At 39.3% G+C, this 26,555-nt stretch overlaps 1 protein-coding gene across 2 annotated transcripts in view; it reads left to right on the forward strand.

Annotated features, from left to right (window-relative positions):
- The window catches only part of FZD6 (frizzled class receptor 6), a 43,828-nt gene extending 18,636 nt beyond the window's left edge, over positions 1–25,192 (forward strand). For both annotated transcript variants that reach the window (XM_019467938.2, XM_053896136.1), the window contains exons 3-7: positions 16,182–16,378; positions 18,985–20,002; positions 20,993–21,141; positions 22,294–22,722; positions 23,720–25,192. In XM_019467938.2, the coding sequence (XP_019323483.1) occupies positions 16,182–16,378; positions 18,985–20,002; positions 20,993–21,141; positions 22,294–22,722; positions 23,720–23,888 (1,962 nt within the window). In that variant the 3' untranslated portion in view covers positions 23,889–25,192. The remainder of the gene's footprint in view (positions 1–16,181; positions 16,379–18,984; positions 20,003–20,992; positions 21,142–22,293; positions 22,723–23,719) is intronic.
- Positions 25,193–26,555: the final 1,363 nt, after the last annotated feature.

Genomic DNA, 26,555 nt, shown 5'->3' on the forward strand with positions numbered 1-26,555 from the left:
TTCCTTCCCTTTCTATTTTTTGGAATAGCTTGAGAAGGATAGGTTTTATCTCTGCTTTAAACATCTGGTAGAACTCCCCTGGGAAGCCATCTGGTCCTGGACTCTTATTTGTTGGGAGATTTTTGATAACTGATTCAATTTCTTCACTGGTTATGGGTCTGTTCAAGCTTTCTATTTCCTCCTGATTGAGTTTTGGAAGTGTGTGGGTGTTTAGGAATTTGTCCATTTCTTCCATGTTGTCCAGTTTGTTGGCATATAATTTTTCATAGTATTCCCTGATAATTGCTTGTATCTCTGAGGGATTGGTTGTAATAATTCCATTTTCATTCATGATTTTATCTATTTGGGTCATCTCCCTTTTCTTTTTGAGAAGCCTGGCTAGAGGTTTATCAATTTTGTTTACTTTTTCAAAAAACCAACTCTTGGTTTCATTGATCTGCTCTACAGTTTTTTAGATTCTATATTGTTTATTTCTGCTCTGATCTTTATTATTTCTCTTCTTCTGCTGGGTTTATGCTGTCTTTGCTGTTCTGCTTCTATTTCCTTTAGGTGTGCTGTTAGATTTTGTATTGGGGATTTTTCTTGTTTCTTGAGATAGGCCTGGATTGCAATGTATTTTCCTCTCAGGACTGCCTTCGCTGCATCCCAAAGCGTTTGGATTGTTGTATTTTCATTTTCGTTTGTTTCCATATATTTTTTAATTTCTTCTCTAATTGCCTGGTTGACCCACTCATTCTTTAGTAGGGTGTTCTTTAACCTCCATGCTTTTGGAAGTTTTCCAGACTTTTTCCTGTGGTTGATTTCAAGCTTCATAGCATTGTGGTCTGAAAGTATGCATGGTATGATTTCAATTCTTGTATACTTATGAAGGGCTGTTTTGTGACCCAGTATGTGATCTATCTTGGAGAATGTTCCATGTGCACTTGAGAAGAAAGTATATCCTGTTGCTTTGGGATGCAGAGTCCTAAATATATCTGTCAAGTCCATCTATCCAATGTATCCTTCAGGGCCCTTGTGTCTTTATTGACCGTGTGTCTAGATGATCTATCCATTTCTGTAAGTGGGGTGTTAAAGTCCCCTGCAATTACCACATTCTTGTCAATAAGGTTGCTTATGTTTGTGAGTAATTGTTTTATATATTTGGGGGCTCCTGTATTCGGCGCATAGACATTTATAATTGTTAGCTCTTCCTGATGGATAGACCCTGTGATTATTATATAATGCCCTTCTTCATCTCTTCTTACAGCCTTTAATTTAAAGTCTAGTTTGTCTGATATAAGCATGGCTACTCCAGCTTTCTTTTGACTTCCAGTAGCATGATAAATAGTTCTCTATTCCCTCACTTTCAATCTGAAGGTGTCCTCAGGTCTAAAATGAGTCTCTTGTAGACAGCAAATAGATGGGTCTTGTTTTTTAATCCATTCTGATACCCTATGTCTTTTGGTTGGTGCATTTAGTCCACTTACATTCAGTGTTATTATAGAAAGATATGGGTTTAGAGTCATTGTGATGTCCGTAGGTTTCATGCTTGTAGCGATGTCTCTGGTACTTTGTCTCACAGGATCCCCCTTAGGATCTCTTGTAGGGCTGGTTTAGTGGTAACGAATTCCTTCAGTTTTTGTTTGTTTGGGAAGACCTTTATCTCTCCTTCTATTCTAAATGACAGACTTGCTGGATAAAGGATTCTCGGCTGCATTTTTTTTTTCTGTTCATCACATTGAAGATCTCGTGGCATTCCTTTCTGGCCTGCCAAGTTTCAGTAGAGAGATCGGTCATGAGTCTTATAGGTCTCCCTTTATATGTTAGAGCATGTTTATCCCTAGCTGCTTTCAGAATTTTCTCTTTATCCTTGTATTTTGCCAGTTTCACTATGATATGTCGTGCAGAAGATCGATTCAAGTTACGTCTGAAGGGAGTTCTCTGTGCCTCTTGGATTTCAATGCCTTTTTCCTTCCCCAGATCAAGGAAGTTCTCAGCTATTATTTCTTCAAGTACACCTTCAGCACCTTTCCCTCCCTCTTCCTCCTCTGGAATACCAATTATGCGTACATTATTTCTCTTTAGTGCATCACTTAGTTCTCTAATTTTCCCCTCATACTCCTGGAGTTTTTTGTCTTTTTCTCAGCTTCTTCTTTTTCCGTAATTTTATCTTCTAGTTCACCTATTCTCTCCTCTGCCTCTTCAATCTGAGCCGTGGTTGTCTCCATTTTATTTTGCAGCTCATTAATAGCATTTTTTAGCTCCTCCTGGCTGTTCCTTAGTCCCTTGATCTTTGTAGCAATAGATTCTCTGCTGTCCTTTATACTGTTTTCAAGCCCAGTGATTAATTTTATGACTATTATTGTAAATTCACTTTCTGTTATGTTGTTTAAATCGTTTTTGATCAGTTCGTTAGCTGTGGTTATTTCTTGGAGGTTTTTTTGAGGGGAATTCTTCCGTTTCGTCATTTTGGATAGTCCCTGGATTGGTGCAGAACTGCAGGGCACTTCCCCTGTGCTGTCTTGAATAACTTGTGTTGGTGGGCGGGGCCGCAGTCAGACCTGATGTCTGCCCCCAGCCCACCGCTGGGGCCATAGTCAGACTGGTATGTGCCTTCTCTTTCCCTCTCCTAGGGGCGGGATTCACTGTGGGGTGGTGTGGCCCGTATGGGCTACTTGTACACTGCCAGGCTTGTGGTGCTGGAGATCTGGTGTATTAGCTGGGGTGGATCGGCATGGTGCACAGGGGCGGGAGGGGCAGGCTCAGCTGGCTTTTCCTTCGGAGGTCCGCTTCGGGAGGGGCCCTGTGGCACCAGGAGGGAGTCAGACCTGCCGAAGGGATGGATCTGCAGAAGCACAGCGTTGGTTTTTGGGTGTTTTCGAGGTGCAAGCAAGTTCCCTGGCAGGAACTGGTTCCCTTTGGGATTTTGGCTGGGGGATGGGCCAGGGAGATGGTGTTGGTAAGCGCCTTGTTCCCCGCCAAGCTGCGCTCTGTTGTCCGGGGCTCAACAACTCTCCCTCCTAGCTCTCTGAGTAGAGCTGTTAACTTATAACCTTCCAGATTTTAAGTCCCGCTTGCTGTCCGAACACACTCCTTCCGGCCCCTCTGCTTTTTTTTTTTTTTTTTTTTTTAATTTTTTTTTTTCAACGTTTTTTATTTATTTTTGGGACAGAGAGAGACAGAGCATGAACGGGGGAGGGGCAGAGAGAGAGGGAGACACAGAATCGGAAACAGGCTCCAGGCTCCGAGCCATCAGCCCAGAGCCTGACGCGGGGCTCGAACTCACGGACCGCGAGATCGTGACCTGGCTGAAGCCGGACGCTTAACCGACTGCGCCACCCAGGCGCCCCTCGGCCCCTCTGCTTTTGCAAGCCAGACTCGGGGGCTCTGCTTTGCCGGCGGGCCTCCTCTGCGCCCTGGCTCCCTCCTGCCAGTCCGTGTAGCGCGCACCTCCTCTCTGCCCTTCCTACCCTCTTCCGTGGACCTCTTGTCTACGCTTGGCTCTGGAGAATCCATTCTGCTAGTCTTCTGGCGATTTTCTGGGTTATTTAGGCAGGTGTGGGTGGAATCTGAGTGATCCTCAGGACGCGGTGAGCTCAGCGTCCTCCTATGCTGCCATCTTCCCACTGCTTCTGCTTCTGTGTCTCTCCACTTGAGTTTATTTTTATGTTTGGTGTAAGAAAATGGTCAAGTTTTATTCTTTTGCATGTAGCCGTCCATTTTTCCCAACACCCATTTGTTGAAGAGACTTTTTCCCCATTTTATATTCTTGCCTCCTTTGTCAAAGATCAATTGACTATATAATTATGGGTTTTTTTCTGGGCTTTCTGTTCTGTTCCATTGACTTATGTGTCGGTTTTTGTGACAGTACCATACTATTTTGATTACTATACTTTTGTAATATAACTTGAAGTCTGGAATTGTGATACCTCTAGTTTTTGTTTGTTTGTTTTTATTCAAGATTGCTTTAGCTCTCCAGGGTCTTCTGTGGTTCCATACAAATTTTAGGATTGTTTATTTTAGTTCTGTGAAACATGCTGTTGGTATTTTGATAGAGATTGCATTAAATGTGTAGATTGCTTTAGGTAGTATAGATACTTTAACAATATTTATTCTTCCAATCCATGAACATGGAATGTCTTTTTGTTGTGTCATCTTCAGTGTCTTTCATCAGTGTTTTAGTTTTCAGAGTACAGGTCTTTGACCTCTTTGGTGAAGTTTATTCCTATGTATTTATTATTTTTTGAAATTGTAAATGGAATTGTTTTCTTGATTTCTCTTTCTGCTGTTTCATTAATAGTGTATAGAAATACAACAGGTTTCTGTACATTGATTTTGTATCCTACAACTTTACTGAATTCATTTCTCAGTTCTAGTAGTTTCTTAGTGGAATCTTTAGGATTTTCTATATATAATATCATGTCATCTGCAAATAGTGAAAATTTTACTTCTTCCTTACCAATTTGAATGCCTTTTATTTCCTTGTGTTGTCTGATTACTGTGGCTAGGACTTGCAGTTCTATGTTGAATGGAAGTGGTGAGAGTGGACATCCTTGTCTTATTCCTGACCTTAGAGGAAAAGTGCTCAGTTTTTCCTCCTTGAATATGATGTTAGCTTTGAGTTTTTGATATAAGGCCTTTATTGTGTTGAGGTATGTTCCCTCTAACCCTACTTTGTTGAGGGTTTTTATCATGAATGGATGTTGCACTTTGTCAAGTGCTTTTTCTGCATCTATTAAAATGATCATGTAGTTTTTATCCTTTATCTTATTGACGTGATATATCATGTTGATTGATCTCCAAATGTTGAACCACCTTTGCATCCCAGGAATAAATCCCAGCATCATGATAAATGATCTTTTTAATGCATTGTTGAATTTGGTTTTCTAATATTTTGTTGAGGACTTTTGCATTTATGTTCATCAGAAATGAACTCTTTTTTTTTTTTTTTTTTTTTTTTTTGTGGTGTCTTTATCTGGTTTTGGCATCAGGGTAATTCTGGCCTCATAGAATGAATTTGAAGGTTTTCCTTCCTTTTCTGTTTTTTAGAAAAGTTTGGGAAAAAATAGGTATTAACTCTTCTTTAAATGTTTGGTAGAATTTACCTGTGAAGCTGTCTGGTCCTGGACTTTGGTTTGTTAGGAGTTTTTTGATTACTGATTCAGTTTTATTGCTGGTACTTAGTCTGTTCAAATTTTCTTTTTTTCTTTTATTTTAAATTTTCTATTTCTTCCCGATTCAATTTTGGGAGGTTATATGTTTCTAGGAATTGGTCCATTTCTTCTAGGTTGTCCAGGTTGTTAGCATATAATTTTTCATAATATTTTCTTACAGTCCTTTGTATTTCTGTGGTGTTGGTTGTCATTTCTCCTCCCATTTCTGATTTGGTTATTTGAGTCCTCCCTCTCTCTTTGTCTTTTTATGAGTCTGGCTAGAGTTTTGTTGATCTTTTCAAAGAACTAGCTCCTGATTCCATCAATCTATTCTGTTGTTTTTTTTAATTTATCTATTTCTGCTTTAATCTTTATTATTTTCTTCCTTCTGCTTTTGGGTTTTGTTCTTCTTTTTCTAGCTCCTTTAGATGTAAGGTTAAGTTGTTTATTTGAGATTTTTCTTGCTTTTGATGTAGGCCTGTATTACTATAAACTAACTCCCACCCCCCCACTGCCACCACCACCAGAACCTCTTTTGCGGCATCTCAAAGATTTTGGACCATTGTGTTTTCATTTTCACTTCTGTCCATGTAATTTTTTATTTCTTCTTTGATTTCTCGGTTGACCCATTCATTGTTTAGTAGCATATTATTTAACATCAATGTGTGTGTGTTCTCTCCAGAGTTTTTCTTGTGGTTGATTTCTAGTTCATAGCATTGTGGTCAGAAAAGACACATCTTATGACTTTGATCTTTTTGAATTTGTTGAAACTTGTTTTGATGCCTAATATATGATCTATTCTGGAGAATGTTCCATGTGCACTTGAAAAGAATGTGTATTCTGCTATTTTAGGAAGGAATGTTCTGAATATATCTGGTAAGTCCATCTGAAACCGTGTGTCATTCAAAACCACTGTCCTTATTGATTTTTCTGTTTGGGTGATCTGTCCATTGATACAAGTGGGATGTTAAAGTTCCCTACCATTATTGTATTGCTATCAATTAGTTCCTTTGTGTTTGTTATTAACTGTTTTATGTATTTGAATGCTTCCATGTTGGGTGCATAAATACTTAACAGTTATTACATCTTCTTGTTGGATTGTCCCCCTTATGATGATAAAGTGTCCTTCTTTGTCTCTTGTAACAGTCTTTGTTTTAAAGTCTATTTTGTCCAATATAAGTGTTGTTATACCCCAGCTTTCTTTTCACATCCATTTGCATGGTCAATGCTTTTCCATTCCTTCACTTTCAATCTGCCTGTGTCTTTAGGTAAGAAACGAGTCTCTTATAGGCAGCATATAGATGGGTCTTGGTTTTTTTATCCATACCATTACTCTGTTTTTTTTTTTAATGTCTATTTATTTTTGAGAGAGAGAGAGAGACAGAGAGACAGAGACACAGACAGACACAGCATGAGCAGGGGAGGGGCAGAGAGAGAAGGAGACACAGAATCTGAAGCAGGCTCCAGGCTTTGAGCTGTCAGCATGGAGCCCGATGCAGGGCTCAAACTCATGGACTGTGAGATCATGACCTGAGCCGAAGTCAGATGCTTAACCGACTGAGCCGCCCAGGTGCCCCTACTCTGTGTCTTTTAATTGGAGTGTTCAGTCCATTTATATTCAAAGTAATTATTGATAGATATGTTTTTATTGCAATTTTGTTACTTGTGGTTGTTTTTATAGTTCTTCTCAGTTCCTTTCCTTTCTTGCTCTCTTCTGTCATGTTTGCTGGCTTTCTTTAGAAATATACTTGGATTCCTTTTCTTTATTTTTTGTATATCTGTAACTGGTTTTTGACTTATGATTACCATTAGGTATGTATATAACACCTGGAGATACCAGTTTATATTAAATTGCTGGTCACTTAAGTTTGAACCCATTCTTTACAACTCTTCCCAACTGTGTTTTAGGTATATGGTGTCATACTTTACATGCTTTCAGTTTGTGATTTGACTGATTTTTACAGATATACATAATTTTACTGCTTTCGTCCTTCCTACTTTTCTTAAGAAATTTTTTTTTAATGTTTTTATTTATTTTTGAGAGAGCGAGTGAGCGAGCAGGGGAAGGGCGGGGGGGGGGGGGGTGGGGCGCGGTGGAGACAGAGACTATGAAGCAGGCTCCAGGCTCTGAGCTGTCAGCACAGAGCCCAACGCAGGGCTTGAACTCACAGACTGTGAGATCATGACCTGAGCCAAAGTTGGACACTCACCCGACTGAGCCACCCAGGCGCCCCTTACTTTTCTTACTCTTACATATGGCCTTTCTTTTCCACTCAAAGAGTCCCCTTTACTATTTCTTATTATGTAGTGGTCATGAACTCCCTTCACTTTTGTTGTCTGGGAAACTATCTCTCCTATTCTGAATGATAGACTTGCTGGATAGATATTCTTGGTTACAGATTTTTTTTTTTTTCTTTCAGTACTTTGAATATATCATGTCACTGTCTTCTGCCCTGCAAAGTTTCCACTGAAAAGTCTGCTGATAGCCTTATGGGGTTTCCCCTTGTATGTAACTGTGTTCTTTTCTCTTGATGCTTTTAAAATTTTCTCTTTACCACTACTTTTTGCCATTTTAATTACTATGTGTTTTGGTGTGGAGCTCCTAGAGTAGCTTCATTGTGAAATCTCTGTGCTTCCTGGATCTGGATATCTGGTTTTTTCGCCCAGATTAGGGAAGTTTTCAGCTGTTATTTCTTCAAATAAATTTTCTGCCCCCTTTTTTTCTCTTCTTTTCTGGGATCCCTATAATGAGAATGTTAATATGCTTGATGAAGTTGCTGAGTTCCCTAAATGTGTTATCATCTTGTATGATTTTTTTTCCTCTCACCTGCTCAGCTTGGTTACCTTTCATTATTCTGTCCAACACGTTGCTAATTCATTTTTCTGCTTCCTCTAGCCTGCTATTTATTCCATCTAGTGTATTTTTAATTTTATTTACTGTGTTCTTCATCTTTGGTTCTTTTTTTCTTATCTCTTTGTTAAGAGTCTCACTGATGTCCTCCACTCTTTACTCAAATCCAGTGAGTGTCTTTATGATCATTACTTTAAATTCTCTAGCAGACATATTACTCATCTCTGTCACATCTAGGTCTCTTGCTGTGGTTTTGTTCTCTTTTATTTGGTACATATTCCTCTCTCTTCATTCTGTCTAACTTTCTGTGTCTGTTTCTGTGTGTTAGGAAAGTCAGCTACCTCTTCTGGTCTTGAAAGTAACGGCCTTATGAAGAAGAGGTCCTATGGTGCCCTGCAGTGCAGTGTCCCCCGTTCACCGGAATCTGGTGCTTCAGGGGTATCTTCTAGGTGTGTTGTGTGCACCCTACTGTTGTATGTTGGGCACTTTTGCCTTTAGTCCAGTCTTCTGCAGTGGCTCTCTTTGCCTGTTGTGGGCAGTGTTTGGTCCCTGTTGTTGTTAGTGGGCCAGTCTGGGGCCACCGTGAGCTTGAGTTTAGTCAGACCAGGTGTTTGTCCAAGATGCAGTAGCACCAGACTGAAGGATGCTTTCCCTGTGTTGTCCCCAGAGAAGCTTTTATTGGTTGGTGAGGACTGCAGTCAGACCAACTGTCTGCCTCCAGCCCACTCTTGGGACTTTCTGCCTGGTGTGTTTGGTTATCTTGCCCTCACCCAAGGGCAGGAGTCACTTTGGAGTGGTGCTTACACACCGCCAGGCTTGTGGCTCCAGTTTGAATAGGCTGCAAAAAAGAGCTATTGGAGGGGGCAGGGCCCACGTTGTTTACAGGGTTTATGCCGGCAGAGGGTACCTGCTGCCAATGCAGGGTGCAGCTGGTGTGACCACTGGGTTAGGGCCCACGGTTTTGTTCTGTTCTTTGGTGGGGCCCACCACCACCGGCGGATCAAAGCTTTACAAAGCGTGGGGTTGGGAGATAGGTGTTGGCAAAGTGCCACCAGTCTTCTGGGGGAGGGGACCTCCAGTGCTGGGACTGAGGCAGGTGCGGCTGGAAGAGGCAGATCCCCTAAGCAGGCAGGTGGCGGTGCAAGCAAGTTAGGTAGTGTGTATCAAGCATCGGGCTGGTTCCTGAAGGTGGCCATGTGTTTATGCTGGGGGGCAGGAAAGGGAAATGGTGTTTTCCAGCTCCTTTGTTCTTGGGGGAGTCTCCCAGTGATCTCTACCCCTTGGGGACACACTTTGAAATCAGTAAATAACCCTCCTGTGTGCCGCAGGCTGCTGCATCTATGTTGTATCTCCACAGACTATTTGTAGTGCTCTTTTTAAGGGTGGGGACTCAGCTGGCTCTTCCAGAACCCAGCCTGCTGATTTTTTAAATTCCAGACTTTAAGTCCCACTGGTTGTGAGAACTCCTGAAATTCAGCACCTCTAGTTTTCAAAGCCAAATGTTATGGGGATTCATATTCCCCATGCAGGTTCCCCTGTGTGATAGTCTCTCTCCCGTCTCCATGCCCATGGCTCCCTCCTTCCCAGGGACCACCGGGGTTTGGTTAGCTCTGACCATGTCTCTGCCTGTCCTACCCTCCTCAGTGTGGCCTCTTCTCTTCCTTTCATTGTGGAGTTCTGTTGTGCCAGTCTTTGGGTTGTTTTCTGGGTCATTTACACTGATATGAGCGTTATCTGTGGGCCGAGATGAGCTTAGGGTGCTCCTGCTCCACCATCTTCCCAGGTACTCCACCTCCATTCCTTTTTATCTTTCAGAAATGTATCCAAATGTCTATAATTCATTGATAGACCTTTCCCTGCTTTTTTTGTACAGTTAAGTTATAGATTTTCTGTTTTGTCCTTAACCCTTTTTTCCCATTTAAATGGCAGTTGGAGAAGAGAATGTTATTATATAAGTTTAGTGCATTTCTCTTAAATCCAAATTTTCATCTTCTCTTACTCTACATGTTCTCTTTGGGTAATTTCATTCACATATTTCAATTACCATTTTTATAATGATGGCTTCCAAATCTACATCCTTTACCTAAAGTCTCTTACCTGCAAGCTCTATTTATTTAACTGCCTACTAGTAGATATCCACACTCACATGTCCCATGGGCACTTCAAACTGTCCATGCAAATGAATGGATAAACAAATTATGATGTACCTACACAATGGAATACTACTTAGCAATTAAAAAGAATGAACTATTGGTACACGGAACAACATGGATGAATCTCAAAATAATGATGCCAAGTGAAAGAAGCCAGACAAAAAAAAAACATATGCTGTATGATTCTATTTGTATAAAATTCTAGAAAATGCTGCTTTATAATGACAGAAAGCATTATCAGTGGTTGCTAGGGGATGTTATTGGCTTAGTGTGGGGGTAGGGGGGGAGAGGGGAGAGGGGTTACAAAGAGGCAAGAGGAAACTTTTTGTGGTGATGGATGTTTCCTTGATTGTGATAATGCTTTAAAAACCTGTTAAAGCACACACTTTATACATGTTCAATTTATCATATATCAATATACCTAAATAAAGCTAGAAGAAAACCCTCAGTGTTAAAGGCTTTGTAACAGAAAAACTGCGGTTCCTGCCCACTCTTTTCTATCCTCATCACAATCCTCCTCCTCCACAGCTAATTTGAGGTCTTTCAGGAACTTTTCTTATACACAAGCCATGTTCTAATATGCTTAGTCTGTTATTTTTTAAAGTTTATTTATTTATTTTGAGAGAGAATGTGCGAGAATGTGTGGGGGAGGGGCAGAGAGAGAGGGAGAATCCCATACAGGCTCTGTGCTGACAGATGTGGGGCTTGATCTCACAAATAGGGAGATCATGACCTGAGCTGAAATCAAGAGTCGGATGTTCAACTGACTAAGCTGCGCATGTGCCCCTCTTCGTCTGTTACTTATTGATTCATCCATTTAGAACTTCAGGCAGTATCTGTTTATTCTTTCCTATATGGTAGTTGGTAATATATTTCTCTTACTCTACCATTTTTACTTATCCTCCCTACCTTCTATAATACAATTTTTGGTTAAATCAATCAGTTCTAGCATTACTAGGAACATTAAATATTGTACATTACAGAGTCAGATGCTTTGATTGCATCTGACTTTAATATCTTCCCTCTTGGTTAATGCAGCAAATGCAGTTTTCCCCATTTGCTTTGTTTTCTGTGTACCTGTAGCTAATTTTTTTCAGATGTCCCAACAGACTTTTAGACATCTAACAGCAACTTTTTTCAGATGCTCAGTATGTCATATAACCCGTCATTTCCAGTACCCCATTCCTATTCCCTTGGAGACATTCCTCCTTCAGCTGGCTGTCCATCAATATGCCCCGGCTGCTTTCTGAACTAGAATCATAGCTATCATGCTAAGGCTTCCTCTTGCCATTCTCCAATGTTGGATCAACTAATTCTTGAGTCCTATGTCATTTTCCTTTCTGGTTTATATTCCATCCGTTGGTTTTAGGAATAGTACATCCTCTCGTTGTTTCCTAAAAGGGGATACTTGAAAGTTAACATTTTTTTATTTCTTAGAGGGCCAAAAAGGTCATTATTTTACTCTCACCTAAATGTTCCGTTGGGTATATAATTCTAGGTTAAATAATATTGTTTCAGAATATTAAAATTATTTTTCAACTGTCTCCTAGTATCTGAATTATTAGATACTCAGAATTAAATTCTTTTTATGTAGCCTGTTCTTTTCTATCTGGAAGCTTTTATGATTGCTTTATCTTGATGCTCTGAAATTTTTTATTGACATGCCTTGTTCATTCATTGCTCTGATTGGTTTGTTTATTTAACAAATATTGATAGAGAAATAATTACACACACACACACACACACACACACACACACACACACACACTGTTCTAAGCATGAGGGATATAGCCGTGAAAAAAAATAGACAAAATCCCTTCCCTTCATGAAATTTACATTCTAGTGGTGAAGGCAGAAATTAAGAAATAAACTAATATTTAATGAAATGTCAGATAGTGATAAGGACTATAAAGAAATACAAAACAATAATGGAGCAGAGAATGGCAGGATCATTTTTTACACAGGGTGGGCAGAGAATGGTGCTCTGAGGTGACAGTTATGCAGAAAATCAAATGAGGACACGAGTCATGGGACTTTGTGGAGGAAGAGTGCTCTATGTGAGGGGAACAGCAAATATAAAGATTAATTTTTTTTTTTTAACGTTTATTTTTGAGACAGAGAGAGACAGAGCATGAATGGGGGAGGGTCAGAGAGAGAGAGGGAGACACAGAATCTGAAACAGGCTCCAGGCTCTGAGCTGTCAGCACAGAGCCTGACGCGGGGCTTGAACTCACGAACCGCAAGATCATGACCTGAGCCGAAGTCGGACGCTTAACCGACTGAGCCACCCAGGCGCCCCAGCAAATATAAAGATTCTTAAGCATAAGTATACATGGAATGATGAGAAGCAAAAGGCCAATTTGGTGACAATGGAGTGAATAAGAGAAAGAGTGGTAGGAAATGAGGAAAAGAATGGTAGGAAGGTGGATTTGTAGCCAGGAGTCAGGCTACAAATTTATATTTGCTCTTCTCTTCACCTAGAAGACTCTTCCTCCACAGTGTCCCATGAAATTTAAGGCCTCACAGGACTTGATAAAGACTCTCGAATTTATTCTGATAGAGTCTTTTGAACAAGGACAAACTTACATTTTAAAAAATCACATTGGTTGGAGTGTGGATCTGAATGGAAATTAACTGTGAGATTTGTAAGAATGTTAACTAGTGAGACTATTAGGAAAATATTTCAGTAGCTTAGGTGCAAGATATAGTGGTTTAGACATAGTAACTTAGTCATAGTGAGAAATGGTCAGATTTGAAATAGATCTTGTAGGGAGAACCAATAGGATTTGCTGCTGGATTGCATATGGGGTGAGAGAAAGAGAGGAGTAAAGGATGAATCTTTAGATCCTTGGCCAGAGCAACTTGGTGAATGGTGGCACCACCTTACTGAGGCAGGGAAGACTGAGGTGAGGGATTGTTTAGGGTTATGTTTTGGACATGGTGGGTTTGAGATGCGGATTGAGAGCTGAGTGAAATTCTCCAGGAGGCAGATGGCCATCAACTCAAGGGTTCACAGGAGAGATGACTCTGGAGATAATGGTGGCAGTCCTTCATGCATAGTTGGTAATGAACACCATGGTTCAGGATGAGTTTCCCCTGAGGAGTGAGTATAGATGAGATAGAGGTCTGAGGATTGAGCTCTGGAGCACTTCAATATTTAGAATTGGGAAATGGAAGATCAGAAAAAGAACAGCAATAAATAGGTAGGAATCCAGGAGAATTCGTATTCTAGAAGCCAGTTGAGAAAAGTATCTCAGGAGGAGGGCAGGATCCATTATGTAAAACTCTCTTGAGAGCTGAGTAGGATGAGGACTCAGAATTGACTATTGGATTTGACAACATGGAGTTTATTGGTGGCCATGACAAGCAGTTTCACTGAAGCATGAGGATGGTTGGAGAGAGGGCTCAAGAGGGAATGGGAAGAGCAGAATTGGAGAAAGTCAAGAGAACTATTTTGAGGAGTTTTTCTATAAAGGAGAACAGAAAAATAATGAGTGGATGGGGATTGGGATGTGGAGTCAAGGAAAGATACTGTTTTGTTGTGTTGTGTTTATAGTGGGAGATAATAGAACAAGTTTGTGTGATGGGATAATCACTGAAGCATAGGTTTGGAATTGGGATGTTGAAAGAGAGGAGAATGTGAGAGAGATCTCTGTAAAAGAAAGTTAATTGACTGAAGTTTTGGTCCAGAAATGTTTTAGTAGTGAGATTGCAGTGTGATGCCAGCTTTTTCAGTTTGGGAGCTAGTACCCTTCTGTTCTGAGAAATGGTCTTATATTCTTCATTTGATTATCATCTACACTCCCCTTTTCCCTGTTGTTCTTTCTAGAACTCCTGTGGTAATGTGTTGGACACTTGGACCGATCCTCTGATTGGGAGGATTTTCTCTCCGATTGTCCATCTCTTCCCTCAGCTTAACTTCTAGTCCTTCTGTAGAGTTTTTTTATTTGAGCTGTCTTAATTTTCCATAGCATGCTATTCTTTTTATTTATTTTTTCAACTTTTTTTTTTTATTTATTTTTGGGACAGAGAGAGACAGAGCATGAACGGGGGAGGGGCAGAGAGAGAGGGAGACACAGAATCGGAAACAGGCTCCAGGCTCCGAGCCATCAGCCCAGAGCCTGACGCGGGGCTCGAACTCACGGACCGCGAGGTCGTGACCTGGCTGAAGTCGGATGCTTAACCGACTGCGCCACCCAGGCGCCCCCATGCTATTCTTTTTAAATGGATGCAATAACTTCTCACTTAAGATACTTAAGTTTTTGTTTTGTGATTTATTTTCCTTTCTTCCCTGCATAATCTCTCTTTCCTTCAAATATTCAATGATCTGCTTGCTTGTTTTGGTCTGTTTTTGATATGGGAGGCTTTCTTCAAATGCCTGATGATCCTTGGCTGCCCAGTTGTACGTGTGTGGGACACTAAAAAGGTCCGTGTGCACGAATGGTGAGCTTCATAGTAGGGTGAGCTCAAAGTTGACTGGCTTTTTGTCATTATGTAGAGCTCTTCAAAATCATTGAGTTTTTTCAAAGAATGGGGATGATGGGTATGTGCCTGAACAGAACAGGAACAAGATGAGGGCTCCATGTTTCTGTAGATAGTTATTCAGTCCCCCTCTTTTCACCTTGTGCCATATCCCTGCCCGGCTCTGTGACTGAAACCCCAAGTTAGAACATCTCTAGCTCCATTTCTTCTGGTAGAATGCAGTAGTCATCTGGCTTCTGGGGTAGGGGTTGGAGTTGGGATGGCATGGAGAGAAATTGATTAGTAAACAGTCCTACAATATTGGCCTTTTGTGCTACTTGCTACTTCCAAGAACTGAGACTCTCAGAATCTTTAGGGCACATCCACTCATTGTCATCTGAATCCCTCCACTCCTATTTTGTAGTCCACCCCGAATCCCATTAAATCACTTTTCACTCCTGTAATAGCTTTCTGTCTTGGAAGGTTGGGGCTTTCTTTTTTGTTTTGCTTTTATTCTTGGGAAAAGTCAGATCTGCTAGTGTAGTCTCTCCTGTTCATGTACTAATGGGTTAGAACCTTTTATTCTTCATTATAATTTTAGTGAGGAACCATGAGGAGAGAAAGGAGGCAAACATAATGTGGTTAATGTGCAGGTTTATCCAGAACCCATCTGCATTCTTATAAAGTGTAATCTTCACAGTAACTAATGTTTATTGAGTGCTCACTATATGCCAGACACTGTTCGAAGTGCTTTATATTTATTAACTCAGTACTCATAACAATCTTACGTGACAGGTACTATTATTACTGCCATTTTACAGGTGAAGAAACTAAAACACAGAAAAGTTACATAAGTTGACAGACTCTAGAGATACTCCCTGCTTAAAATTCTCCGATAGGATTTCATTCCTGGATTTGAAAATCCGGGCCAGGCAATTTAGCAGGCTATTTGTGCTTTCCAGGATCAGGCCCAGTGTACCTCTCCAACCTCACTCTCTACACTTAATGCCACTGTTTGACCTTGTGTTCTAGCCACACTGAGCTTCTTGCCCTGCATGTACACACTCTAGTGATCCTCATGCCTTTTTCATGCTCCGCCCCAAACATTCCTTCATTTTCTAGAGTGCTCAGTACAGTGTTAAGGGATTCAGCATATGCTTATAAATTGAATATTGTAGTTTATTTCACGTAGCAATCAACTCATGCTTTTGATTTGCTTTGACTTAGCATGTCTTCCTGAAAAATGTATAATTAAATAAAGTAATATTCCATTGTATATGAAGGATTCATAAGTCTAACAGACTAACTTGAAATTATCTCCTTAAAGTTTGATTATATTGAGGGGTACCTGGCTAGTTCAGTTGGTTCACTCTTTATCTCGGGTCGTGAATTTGAACCCCATATTGGGCACAAAGATTACTTTAAATAAATAAATAAAAGTGAAAAAAGTTATACTGTATTGAGAGTGAGGCAAAGATTCTTTTGGAGTATAAGTGAAAAGGTATATACTTTAAATAGTAAATGAATTCCATTCACTGGCTCTTAAAATGTTTTCTAACCTTATCTTGTTGTTTTCCTTAATAGCTTTTTCTTCCTCTTGCAAATTTGGAATGTTCACCAAATGTTGAAACTTTCCTTTGCAAAGCTTTTGTACCAACCTGTACAGAACAAATTCGTGTGGTTCCACCTTGTCGTAAATCTTGTGAGAAAGTATATTCTGATTGCAAAAAGTTAATTGACACTTTTGGTATCCGATGGCCTGAAGAACTTGAATGTGATAGGTAAGTCATGTTTTCAACTGAAAGCTTCCAATGATATTTTAATGTTGGTGTTAGTTTTCCAGAATGTTTGTGACAGGCTTTCATTATTTATTTCAAAAATGTATATTGCACACTTAATGGGTGATAAGTGTTTTGGACACAATGGTGAGCAAAAACAGACTTACAGTGGGAACTTTGGGGTGGAAGGAACAGATAGTAATCAAATAATTACAGTAATAAGTATAAAATTATAACCATGCTAGATACAACAGAGAAGTACACAGTTGTATGAGAACATGTAATGGTGCCTTTGACCCAAACTGGGAGGGAATGAACTTATTATCAATTCAGTGACCTTTTTACTCATTGACCTTCATTAATTACTTTGGTCTCTTATTCTGTAGACATTGGGGGATCATTAATTTGAAATATTCTATGGATACAATGAGACTTGGCATTATAAAGCTGGGGAGGAAGCTGTGTCTACATTTTTGTTTCTTTATCTGTAGAATAAAGTATAGAACCTTTGTGGAAGTCATATACTTCCAGTAGATGCATAATTGTTTTTAAGAACACTTGATCATACAAAGTTGAGGATGTTCATACCTTACACTGTAGGTGGTCCCCTTCTATAGAAACGTTTACAGAAACAAGGAACCATACACAAGAATATTGATTACTACATTATTCCTAATTTTTTAAAAAATGGAAAAAATGAAAGTCCATTGTAGAAGAATGTAATAAATGTAAACTGTGGCATACGTACACATTAAACTACTACTATACAGTTGACAAAATTAATGGTTGATCCATATCTGTAAACACAGATAAATCCAAAAATTACAGTGTTCAGTAAAAAAAAGGATGCTAAGATAGGATATATACAGCATGATATCATTTATATAAAATTCAAACCTGCCAAATAATACTATGTAACATTATGGTTAGAAAATAACATAGTAAAAAACTTTTTTAAATTCACAAAGAGAATGAAAACTGAACTTGTGGTGATGAGTATTTCTGGGAAGAAAGAATAGGACCAGAAAGGGGTCCCACCCGATCTCTAATGTTCTATTGTTTTATTTTAAAAGATATAAAGCAAAATTGACATAATAAGTTTTGAAATGCTGGTAGATATATGTGTTCTTTTTATGGGCATACATATTATTTTCTACTTTTATCTAAAGAGTATTTTAAATGTTTTCTTGTTTAACATGGCTCAGCCCATGGAGTGCGCAACTCTTGATCTTGGGGTTGTGAATTCAAGCCCCACGTTGGGTATAGAGATTACTTAAAAATAAAATCTTTTAAAAAGTAAAGTAAAATAAAATACATAAATTATTTCCTTGTTAAAAACTCCCACTCATTTTTAAACCATATAGATCCTCCCAATTAATACTGGTGTGTAGATACTCTACTGAGTGATAAAGTGTTACACAAAATAGAAATATACCTGTGTATCACTCTGGTCTGCCCATAAACGAGGGAGGCAAGGAGTACAAACGTCCAGTTAGAAAATAAACATGTCATGGGGATAGAATGTACAGCATGGGGAATATAGTAACATTGTGTTAACTTTATAAGGTGACAGATGGTAACTAGACTTATTGTGGTGACCATTTCTCAATGTATACAAATGTCGAATCACTGGGTTATACATCTGCAACTCATAATATTGTATGTCAGCTATACTTCAATTAAAAAAAACAGCCGGGTGCCTGCGTGGCTCAGCTGGTTAAGCAAGCCCCGCATCAGGCTATGTGCTGACAGCTCAGAGCCTAGAGCCTGCTTCAGATTCTGTGTCTCCCTCTCTCTCTGCCCGTACCCCACTTGCACTCTCTCTCTCAAAAATAAACATTAAAAAAACAGAAACAAAAACAGCCAAACTGAAACAAAACGGTGATGTGAGAGAACTCTACCCTGTCAGTCCTGAAAACAGAAGGGGCTAGTTTCAGCCAGTTTTAGCTGCTATCCCCTTAGTTCTATGGCTGATCTACTTTACCTGTAGGCACTAAAAAAAAGTGACTTTCCCCAAGACTTATACTCCAAATGCTGTACACAGACAAGCCAGCACTTTTTTTTTTTAAGGTTATTTGAGAAAGAGAGTACGCACAAGCAGGAAAGGGGCAGAAAGAGAGGGGGAGAGAGAACCCCAAGCAGGCTCCATGCTGTCGGTGCAGAACCTAACATGGGCTCAAACTCACAAATCGTCAGATCGTGTCCTGAGCCAACATCCAGAGTTGGACACTTAATCGACTGAGCTACCCAGGTGCCCCAGCACTTTTCTGTCTTGAGGCTGCTAACTAAGATAAATTCCTTGTTTTTAGGATAAATGCTTTCTTAAATATTTAGTCTTAGAAGGAGAAATTACTTAAAAATTACTAGTTAGAGGCACCTGCCTGGCTCAGTTGGTGGAGTATGCAGCTCTTGATCTCAGGTTGTGAGTTCATGCCCAACCTTGGGTGTAGAGCTTCCTTTAAAATAAAGTTTAAAAAATAAAAATTGTTTTTTGAGTAAGGGAATATTTTATAGTTGGAAAGCATACATTAAAATAGTGAATCGGTCAAAATGTTGACTCTATATATTTAATTTATTTAATTATATATTAATTTTTATAATTTTTACAGATTGCAATACTGTGATGAGACTGTTCCTGTAACTTTTGATCCACACACACAGTTTCTTGGTCCTCAGAAGAAAACAGAGCAAGTCCAAAGAGACATTGGATTTTGGTGTCCCAGGCATCTTAAGACTTCTGGGGGACAAGGCTATAAGTTTCTGGGAATTGACCAGTGTGCACCTCCGTGCCCTAACATGTATTTTAAAAGTGATGAGCTAGAGTTCGCAAAAAGTTTTATCGGAATAGTTTCAATATTTTGTCTTTGTGCAACCCTGTTCACATTCCTTACTTTCTTAATTGATGTTAAAAGATTCAGATACCCAGAGAGACCAATTATATATTACTCTGTCTGTTACAGCATTGTCTCTCTGATGTACTTTATAGGATTCTTGCTAGGCAATCGCACAGCCTGCAATAAGGCAGATGAGAAGCTAGAACTCGGTGACACAGTAGTTCTAGGATCTCAGAATAAGGCTTGCACTGTTCTCTTTATGTTTTTGTATTTTTTCACAATGGCTGGCACCGTATGGTGGGTGATACTTACCATTACTTGGTTCTTAGCTGCAGGAAGAAAATGGAGTTGTGAAGCCATTGAACAAAAAGCGGTGTGGTTTCATGCTGTTGCGTGGGGAATACCAGGTTTTCTGACTGTTATGCTTCTTGCTATGAACAAAGTTGAAGGAGACAACATTAGTGGCGTTTGCTTTGTCGGCCTATATGACCTGGATGCTTCTCGCTACTTTGTGCTCTTGCCATTGTGCTTTTGTGTGTTTGTTGGGCTGTCTCTTCTTTTAGCTGGCATTATTTCCTTAAATCATGTTCGACAAGTTATACAACATGATGGCCGGAACCAAGAGAAACTAAAAAAATTTATGATTCGAATTGGAGTCTTTAGTGGCCTGTATCTTGTACCATTAGTGACACTTCTCGGATGTTATGTCTATGAGCAAGTGAACAGGATGACCTGGGAGATAACTTGGGTCTCTGACCACTGTCGTCAGTACCACATCCCGTGTCCTTATCAGGTAAGAGAGCATTTGTATTAGTTCACTGTTTAATTTTAACATAGAGAATGTTCCCTGGAAATACACTCGAACTAATCATGAACATGACATTAGATTTCAGATAAGAAAATCCAGTAGACAGAGGGGATGATTCCCTGTGCATCAGTTGAAACTGGGGTCAGTGTCTCAAGAGTTCTTTCCTCAAGTGTAGGCTTTGTTTACAGTAGTAAAGTGCCTCCTCTAGCTACTCTTCTAAAAAGTAAATTTGGTTGCAAAGGCAGATTAATAATAATGAGGAACGGAAACAGAAGAACGAGTCTGTCACAGGGAAAAAAAGAGAAGTAACTTCTGATTTGGGAGCTGCTTTTCATTCTTCAGCGGTGGGAACCTTATTTGGGGATTTTTAATTTGATCATATTATATTTGGGTATATGATCATGTTATATTTGGGTATATTTAATTTGATCATATTATCGTATCATTTTTTGTTTAGTATACGCTTACAAAAACAGAACTTATTTTACTGTATTATACAGATACTTATTTCACTCCAACCAACCAAATTTTTATAACAAACATCAACAATGCATACTCTATAATAGTATGTTGTTCCAATGGTTTCAGTATAATTTTTTGGTAGACTATAATAAAAGAAAGTAGATAAATACTTAGAGCCAAATATTTTGGCAATTATAAGAGGCTGCTATAGTTAGAGGTGGAAAATGCTGGGAAATCAAACCAAGATTTCGGATATTCTTCCTAAATATATTTAGGTGTTTTTTTCCTTTCTGGCTATATATTTTGATACCCAGATGAAAGTTCTATATTCAGAACTTCAGTGAAGAATGTATTATACTTAAAGTAGCACTGTTCATTATATTATGCTATGTCAAATGTTCTATACTAAAACAGACCGAAGATTTATATTTTGTTCAAGTTTTACATTGACTATATAGACTGCTCTCCAGTCTGAATGTATCACTGACATTTTTATTATTCACTTTTTTGTAGGCCAGAACAGAAACTCGACCAGAATTGGCTTTATTTATGATAAAATATCTGATGACATTAATTGTTGGCATCTCTGCGGTCTTCTGGGTTGGAAGCAAAAAGACATGCACGGAGTGGGCAGGGTTTTTTAGACGAAATCGCAAGAGAGAGTAAGAACCTATTGAATTATCTGATGTTGTTTTAAGTAGAACAAATACCAAGGGACTATTCAAGTCCTCATCGTACTGGCGTTTCATTATATCAACTGTTGTTTCAAGTTTGGAAATCTTTTTCGTGGAGAGCTCTACTTTATTTTGGCACCCGTTATTAATAGTCTTTGGCCTGTAGTATTCTGTTGAAGTATGAAAGATGTGTAAACTGTGCATTTTCTTTCCCTGGCTTATATTTAATATTATAACTGTTATCACTGGATTATTTTGGGTGCAGCATTTTAAGTAATTTTTCAAAATCAGTGATAAAAGGCTAAGTGGGATCAAATATATGTAAGGAAATCTATAAAGTATGATTCAAATATATTATATGATCATTATTTACTACTTTTAAATTTTATTATACACAGTATCACCTTAAAATGTCACTTATTTGCCTCAAGATGGTAAAATTTTAAACTTACATAGTATAACAGGATAGTAGACTTATATTTATGAGTTCGTTTTAGTTATATACAATGTACACTCTCTCCTGTCAACAATGTACTAGAGAGTTTTTTAAACTGTTCCCCATTGGTTTAATAAACTTTTTTTGTGGTAAAATTTTCAGAACTATAGATCTTTTCTAAGTTTTGAAGTCTGAAAATTGCATTTAACTGGACTTAATTTTTTTGCACTGTTATGACACATCTATCCTGTATTCATATACTCACACTCACTTCATTATAACTTGCTAGCTTTATTGTTAGAAAGCAAATCATTGAATTTAACAACGACCATTAATTATATTCTACGTCCTTTCTCCTCTGGTTTACTTTTATATTTGACGTATTTATATGTGATACACAGATAGTCTCCTACTTTATGCTGCTGTAAGTTTCCTGGCCCTCATCCTTTGATTTTGCCTAATTCCTTGCCAATCTATTTATGCTGACAAAGGCAACTAACAACGTATGCACAAAAGAGTTCACTTCATGACAATCTATTTCTATCTCCTAGTATTTATAATCCCAGATTTTACAAGTATAAATCATTTAGAATTCTTAACTTGACCGATTAGGGTTTTTTGGCACAAGATAGGATACACTTTTTGGTTTCTACTATGTAACGCTTAACACTTACCAACTCAACCCTCTCCTTGGTTTCTCTCAGTCCAATCAGTGAAAGTCGAAGAGTACTACAGGAGTCGTGTGAGTTCTTCTTAAAGCACAATTCTAAAGTTAAACACAAAAAGAAGCACTACAAACCAAGTTCACACAAGCTGAAGGTCATTTCCAAATCCATGGGGACGAGCACAGGTGCCACGGCCAATCACGGCACTTCCGCAGTAGCGATCACGGACCACGATTACTTAGGACAAGAAACTTTGACAGAAATACAAACCTCCCCGGAAACATCAGTGAGGGAGGTGAGAGCAGATGGAGCGAGCACCCCCAGATCAAGAGAACGGGACTGTGGGGATCCTGCCTCCCCAGCAGCATCCAGCTCCAAACTCTGTGGAGAACAGGCTGACGGGAAAGGCCGGGCAGGCAACGGGAATGATAAGATCAGTGTATCCGAAAGTACGCGGAGCGAAGGAAGGTGAGCTTTGATTTTGCGATCTTCAATCAGGACTATTTTGAATACTGCATTATATATGTTTTTATTAGAGCGTAGCGCATCTGGAAAGGAGATGGTGCGTCCGTACGCTTCATCCAAGGAAGTTTGGGTTCCGCCTATAAACGTGCTGTTTGATACTTTAATTCTCAGCTTTGAAGAGAGCCTTCGTGAATGTTGTTCAAGTAGGAATGTTCATTTCTGTGGTAAATTGTTAAGGATCGCATGTATGTGTAGGTAAATGTTTACCATCCTTCTGAAATACAGGCTATTAAGTTTTAATCAGTACTGTAGGACAGTCCTAAAAGGCATTTGTCATTTTATGTGAAGATGATTATAAAAGGTTTTTTATTTTCTGGACATGAAAGGACGTTGACATTATCTTTAATGAATTTTTCCAAACGGTCACTGGTGATCCAAACACAGGTAAATATCGAATTAGCCAGAATGCTGACAGCTAAGTACTTTTAGGTCTCCAGGTTTCTCACCTCACCCTCCCAAACTAGACCAGATGTGCCTTGTGTTCCTGTGACAGCTTTTGCATGCTGGATATAGTTAGACATGTGCCTTTAAAACTCCACTCGATTTGTAAATTCCTCAAAGGCAGAGCTGAGGTCCAGTTCATCTTTGTGTTGGAATTGCACAACATCTCACCCATGGTGGGAAATGAGGAAAATATTGCTAAACGGAGAGCAGGATCCTGTCTTATGAGTTGTATTCCCCACGATACGCCACGTCCGGTTCGTGCCCGGGTGGTCCTTAATGCAGTTTCTGAAGTTGGCGAAAATTGTATTTGAACATGAAGTAAACGTGTTTTGAGGTGTTAGAGTACACACACACAGTTGTAGTTAACTGTCCTCTGATCAAGGAGGATACTGGTTGGGAATAAAAGTCGTGGAAAGTGGGTAGCAGCTGTAAGGACATCGGGCATCACAGTTGTGCTCTGGTCTGTGTGTGTGTCAGCTTTCGTCTTTTTACCTAGGGTGACTCCAAAAAGTGAGGTCCCCGAGACCGGCCCGGTGCAGAGCAGTGGCTTGCAGGTCCCAGGTTCTTCGGAGCCAGGCAGCCTGAAAGGCTCCACGTCCCTGCTCGTTCACTCAGCTTCGGGAGGTGGAAAAGAGCAGGCCGCTGGCGGTCACTCCGATACTTGAAAAACAGGCGATCCCATCGCCGAGAAGTGGATTCATGTGACACTGGAGCGGACAGCACGCTGTCTTATCAACACCACTCTTCTTTTCTCTTGCACTGACAGCTACCTTGCCTACTGTTACACTGGAAACGATGGATTCCGAGAATTAGGGGATTTGTTTCGCACAGAGGTTAGCGATGGCAATGTACCCAGAAAGCGGAAATGTGCAGGTTAATAATATTTTTTTTAAGTTGTGTGCGAGGAGGGAGTTAGAGGAATCTTCTTTTTCTATTTACGAAGATTCTCCTCTTGCTAAAAGTATTTTAAGATGTGTACTATATGCTGTTTTACCTTTATGGTATGAAATCAAGATATTTCTTTGCTGAAGTATTTAAAACTTATCTTTGTATCTTTTTTATATATTTGAAAATAAGTTTATATGTATTTGAACTTTTCTTAGAAATCCTGGAACAGCTGTTCAAATATTTTTATGTTACTCGGTATTTTAACACTGCTTTGGTAGCCTTTACACTGAGTTTCTAAGAAAATTGAAAAATAGTATTCTTTTACAGTATAAAAAATATTTGACACACCAGAAGGTGTCGTCGTGGGAATTCACCTTTAAAAGTCCGCTTATTCCACCTTATCTTCCCTGTGTGAATTTTAGAGAGTCTTGCTCTAGGAACTTCATACATCTGCTGTGCCTCTAAGATAAGGTGCTTGACATCCACCGTTGATTATGTTATGCTGCTCACTGATCCTTCTACAGTTTTAAATAACATGTTCTAAAGGATTAGATGAAATGTTACTCTTTTAGAATTTAAGCCAAGTGCAATTGATTTTCTTTAAAAAAAAAAAAGTTTTATGCCCACTCAAGATTGTATATTTATGACTATTTACAGTTGCTTATACTTTTTTTAACTTTTTTTTTTTAACTTTTAGAATACTAAAGTTTATATAGTATCTTTCTCAGACATTACGTAGATGTCATTTCTGCACTTACATAGGATTTTGCCGAACATTTAAAAGTGTGTTTAGCAATATTAGTGCCAATCAAATGGGGGAGAAAATGTAGTCCTGATAAACAAAATGTATATTACATACTTTAAAATATTAAATATTTTTCCTAATTTTTGTTTTCAAATTAAGTGTTATACCTTAAGGTTTTCTGATGCTTCTGGGTTTTTTCTATTTAGCATTCTATTAAAGCATAAAAAGATTATCATGTACTGTATGGAAAATGTAAATATTAACTTTTCCACATTTTTGAACTTTGTATACAAAAACATTGTATGTCTTTCCAGCAATAAAATTTTCTTTGAGAGATTATGGAGGATTGTGTGATTAGTTTTAGTGATCCTGACCCTGAAAGTGGTAGAATTTTTCAGATCAGTGGCCCCATGATTAATAACTTGGAAGCTTTTTTTTTTTTTTTAAACTGGAAGAGAAGACAGGACTATTTTTCATCTGTTACAATTTCTTTCCAGAATATACATTATACAGCCATATTTACCATAACCTTTTAAAGCCAGTGTGAGATCTGAAGGATGGGGTGAAGCAAAGGGAACCCAGGACCCTGCTTTCACTCCTGGCAGTGGGGAATAAAACAGTATCGTGCTTAAAACATTTTAAAAAATAAGTGAGGAGTCGCCAGGCTAAGATGTGGCAGAAGAAGGAGATTCACACTGCCAACCCCAACCATTGGAGCCTCTTTCACCCAGGGAACATTCAGTGATTGGATGGTTATTACCAGCCCCAGCGCACTGGGGTCCAAGGGAAAGGGTGTCTGCACACCACACTGCATTTAGAATTGTGACTTCAGCGGGATATTTCCTAGAAGTAAGTGTGAAGGAAAGCAGCCCTGCTCCAAGTTACGTGGGTGGACTAGATTGCCCTGGATTTAGAAGAAGTAGTTCCGGATTAGCAGTCCCCTCAGGCACCAGGCAGAAGCAAATAGAATCTTGCCTGGAGGAAGAAATGTCATTCTATGTGCTCTATAAATACTTTTTCAAATACAATATTCGTCGTGTCATCAAACATAAGTAGGCGTACAACAACAACACATGAATAAGAATTGGCACGGGCATCAGACAAGAGAAGAAGACCCAGAGGTACCCCAGAATTACCAGGCATGGATTTGTTAATCTCTTAGAATTTAAAAATATCAGTAAGGAGGGGAGCCTGGGTGGCTCAGTCAACTGAGCGTCTGACTCTTGATTTCAGCTCAGGTCATGGTCTCGTGGTTCGCACTGACAGCACAGGGCCTGCTTGTGATTCTCTCTCTCTCTGCCCCTCCCCCCTTTCTCTCTAAATTGTATCAGCAAGGAAAAACAAGACCCCATTACACACCTACTAGAATGGCTGGAAAAAAATTGACAATATCAATTTTGGTAAGGATACAGAGCGACAAGGAACTCTCATTCATTGCTACTGGGAATGCAAAATGGTACAGCCACGTTGGGAAACAGTTTCTCCACACAGCCAAACTGGTCTTATCATATGATCCGGGAATCATGTTCCCAAGTACTTATCAAACTGATTTATGTAGATACTCCATCCATGGGGTGCAGTATAAATCTCCCCTCCTTAAGCCTGGGCAGCACGTAGTGACTTCCTTCCAAAGAACACAGCAGGAAATGGGGCTGGGGAAGACTAACTTTCACAGAGAAACTTGACAAAACACCTCAGC

This window comes from Panthera pardus, unplaced genomic scaffold, assembly GCF_024362965.1.
Source record: "Panthera pardus isolate Hobbes unplaced genomic scaffold, ASM2436296v1 HiC_scaffold_7, whole genome shotgun sequence".
Classification (NCBI taxonomy): Eukaryota; Metazoa; Chordata; class Mammalia; order Carnivora; family Felidae; genus Panthera; species Panthera pardus.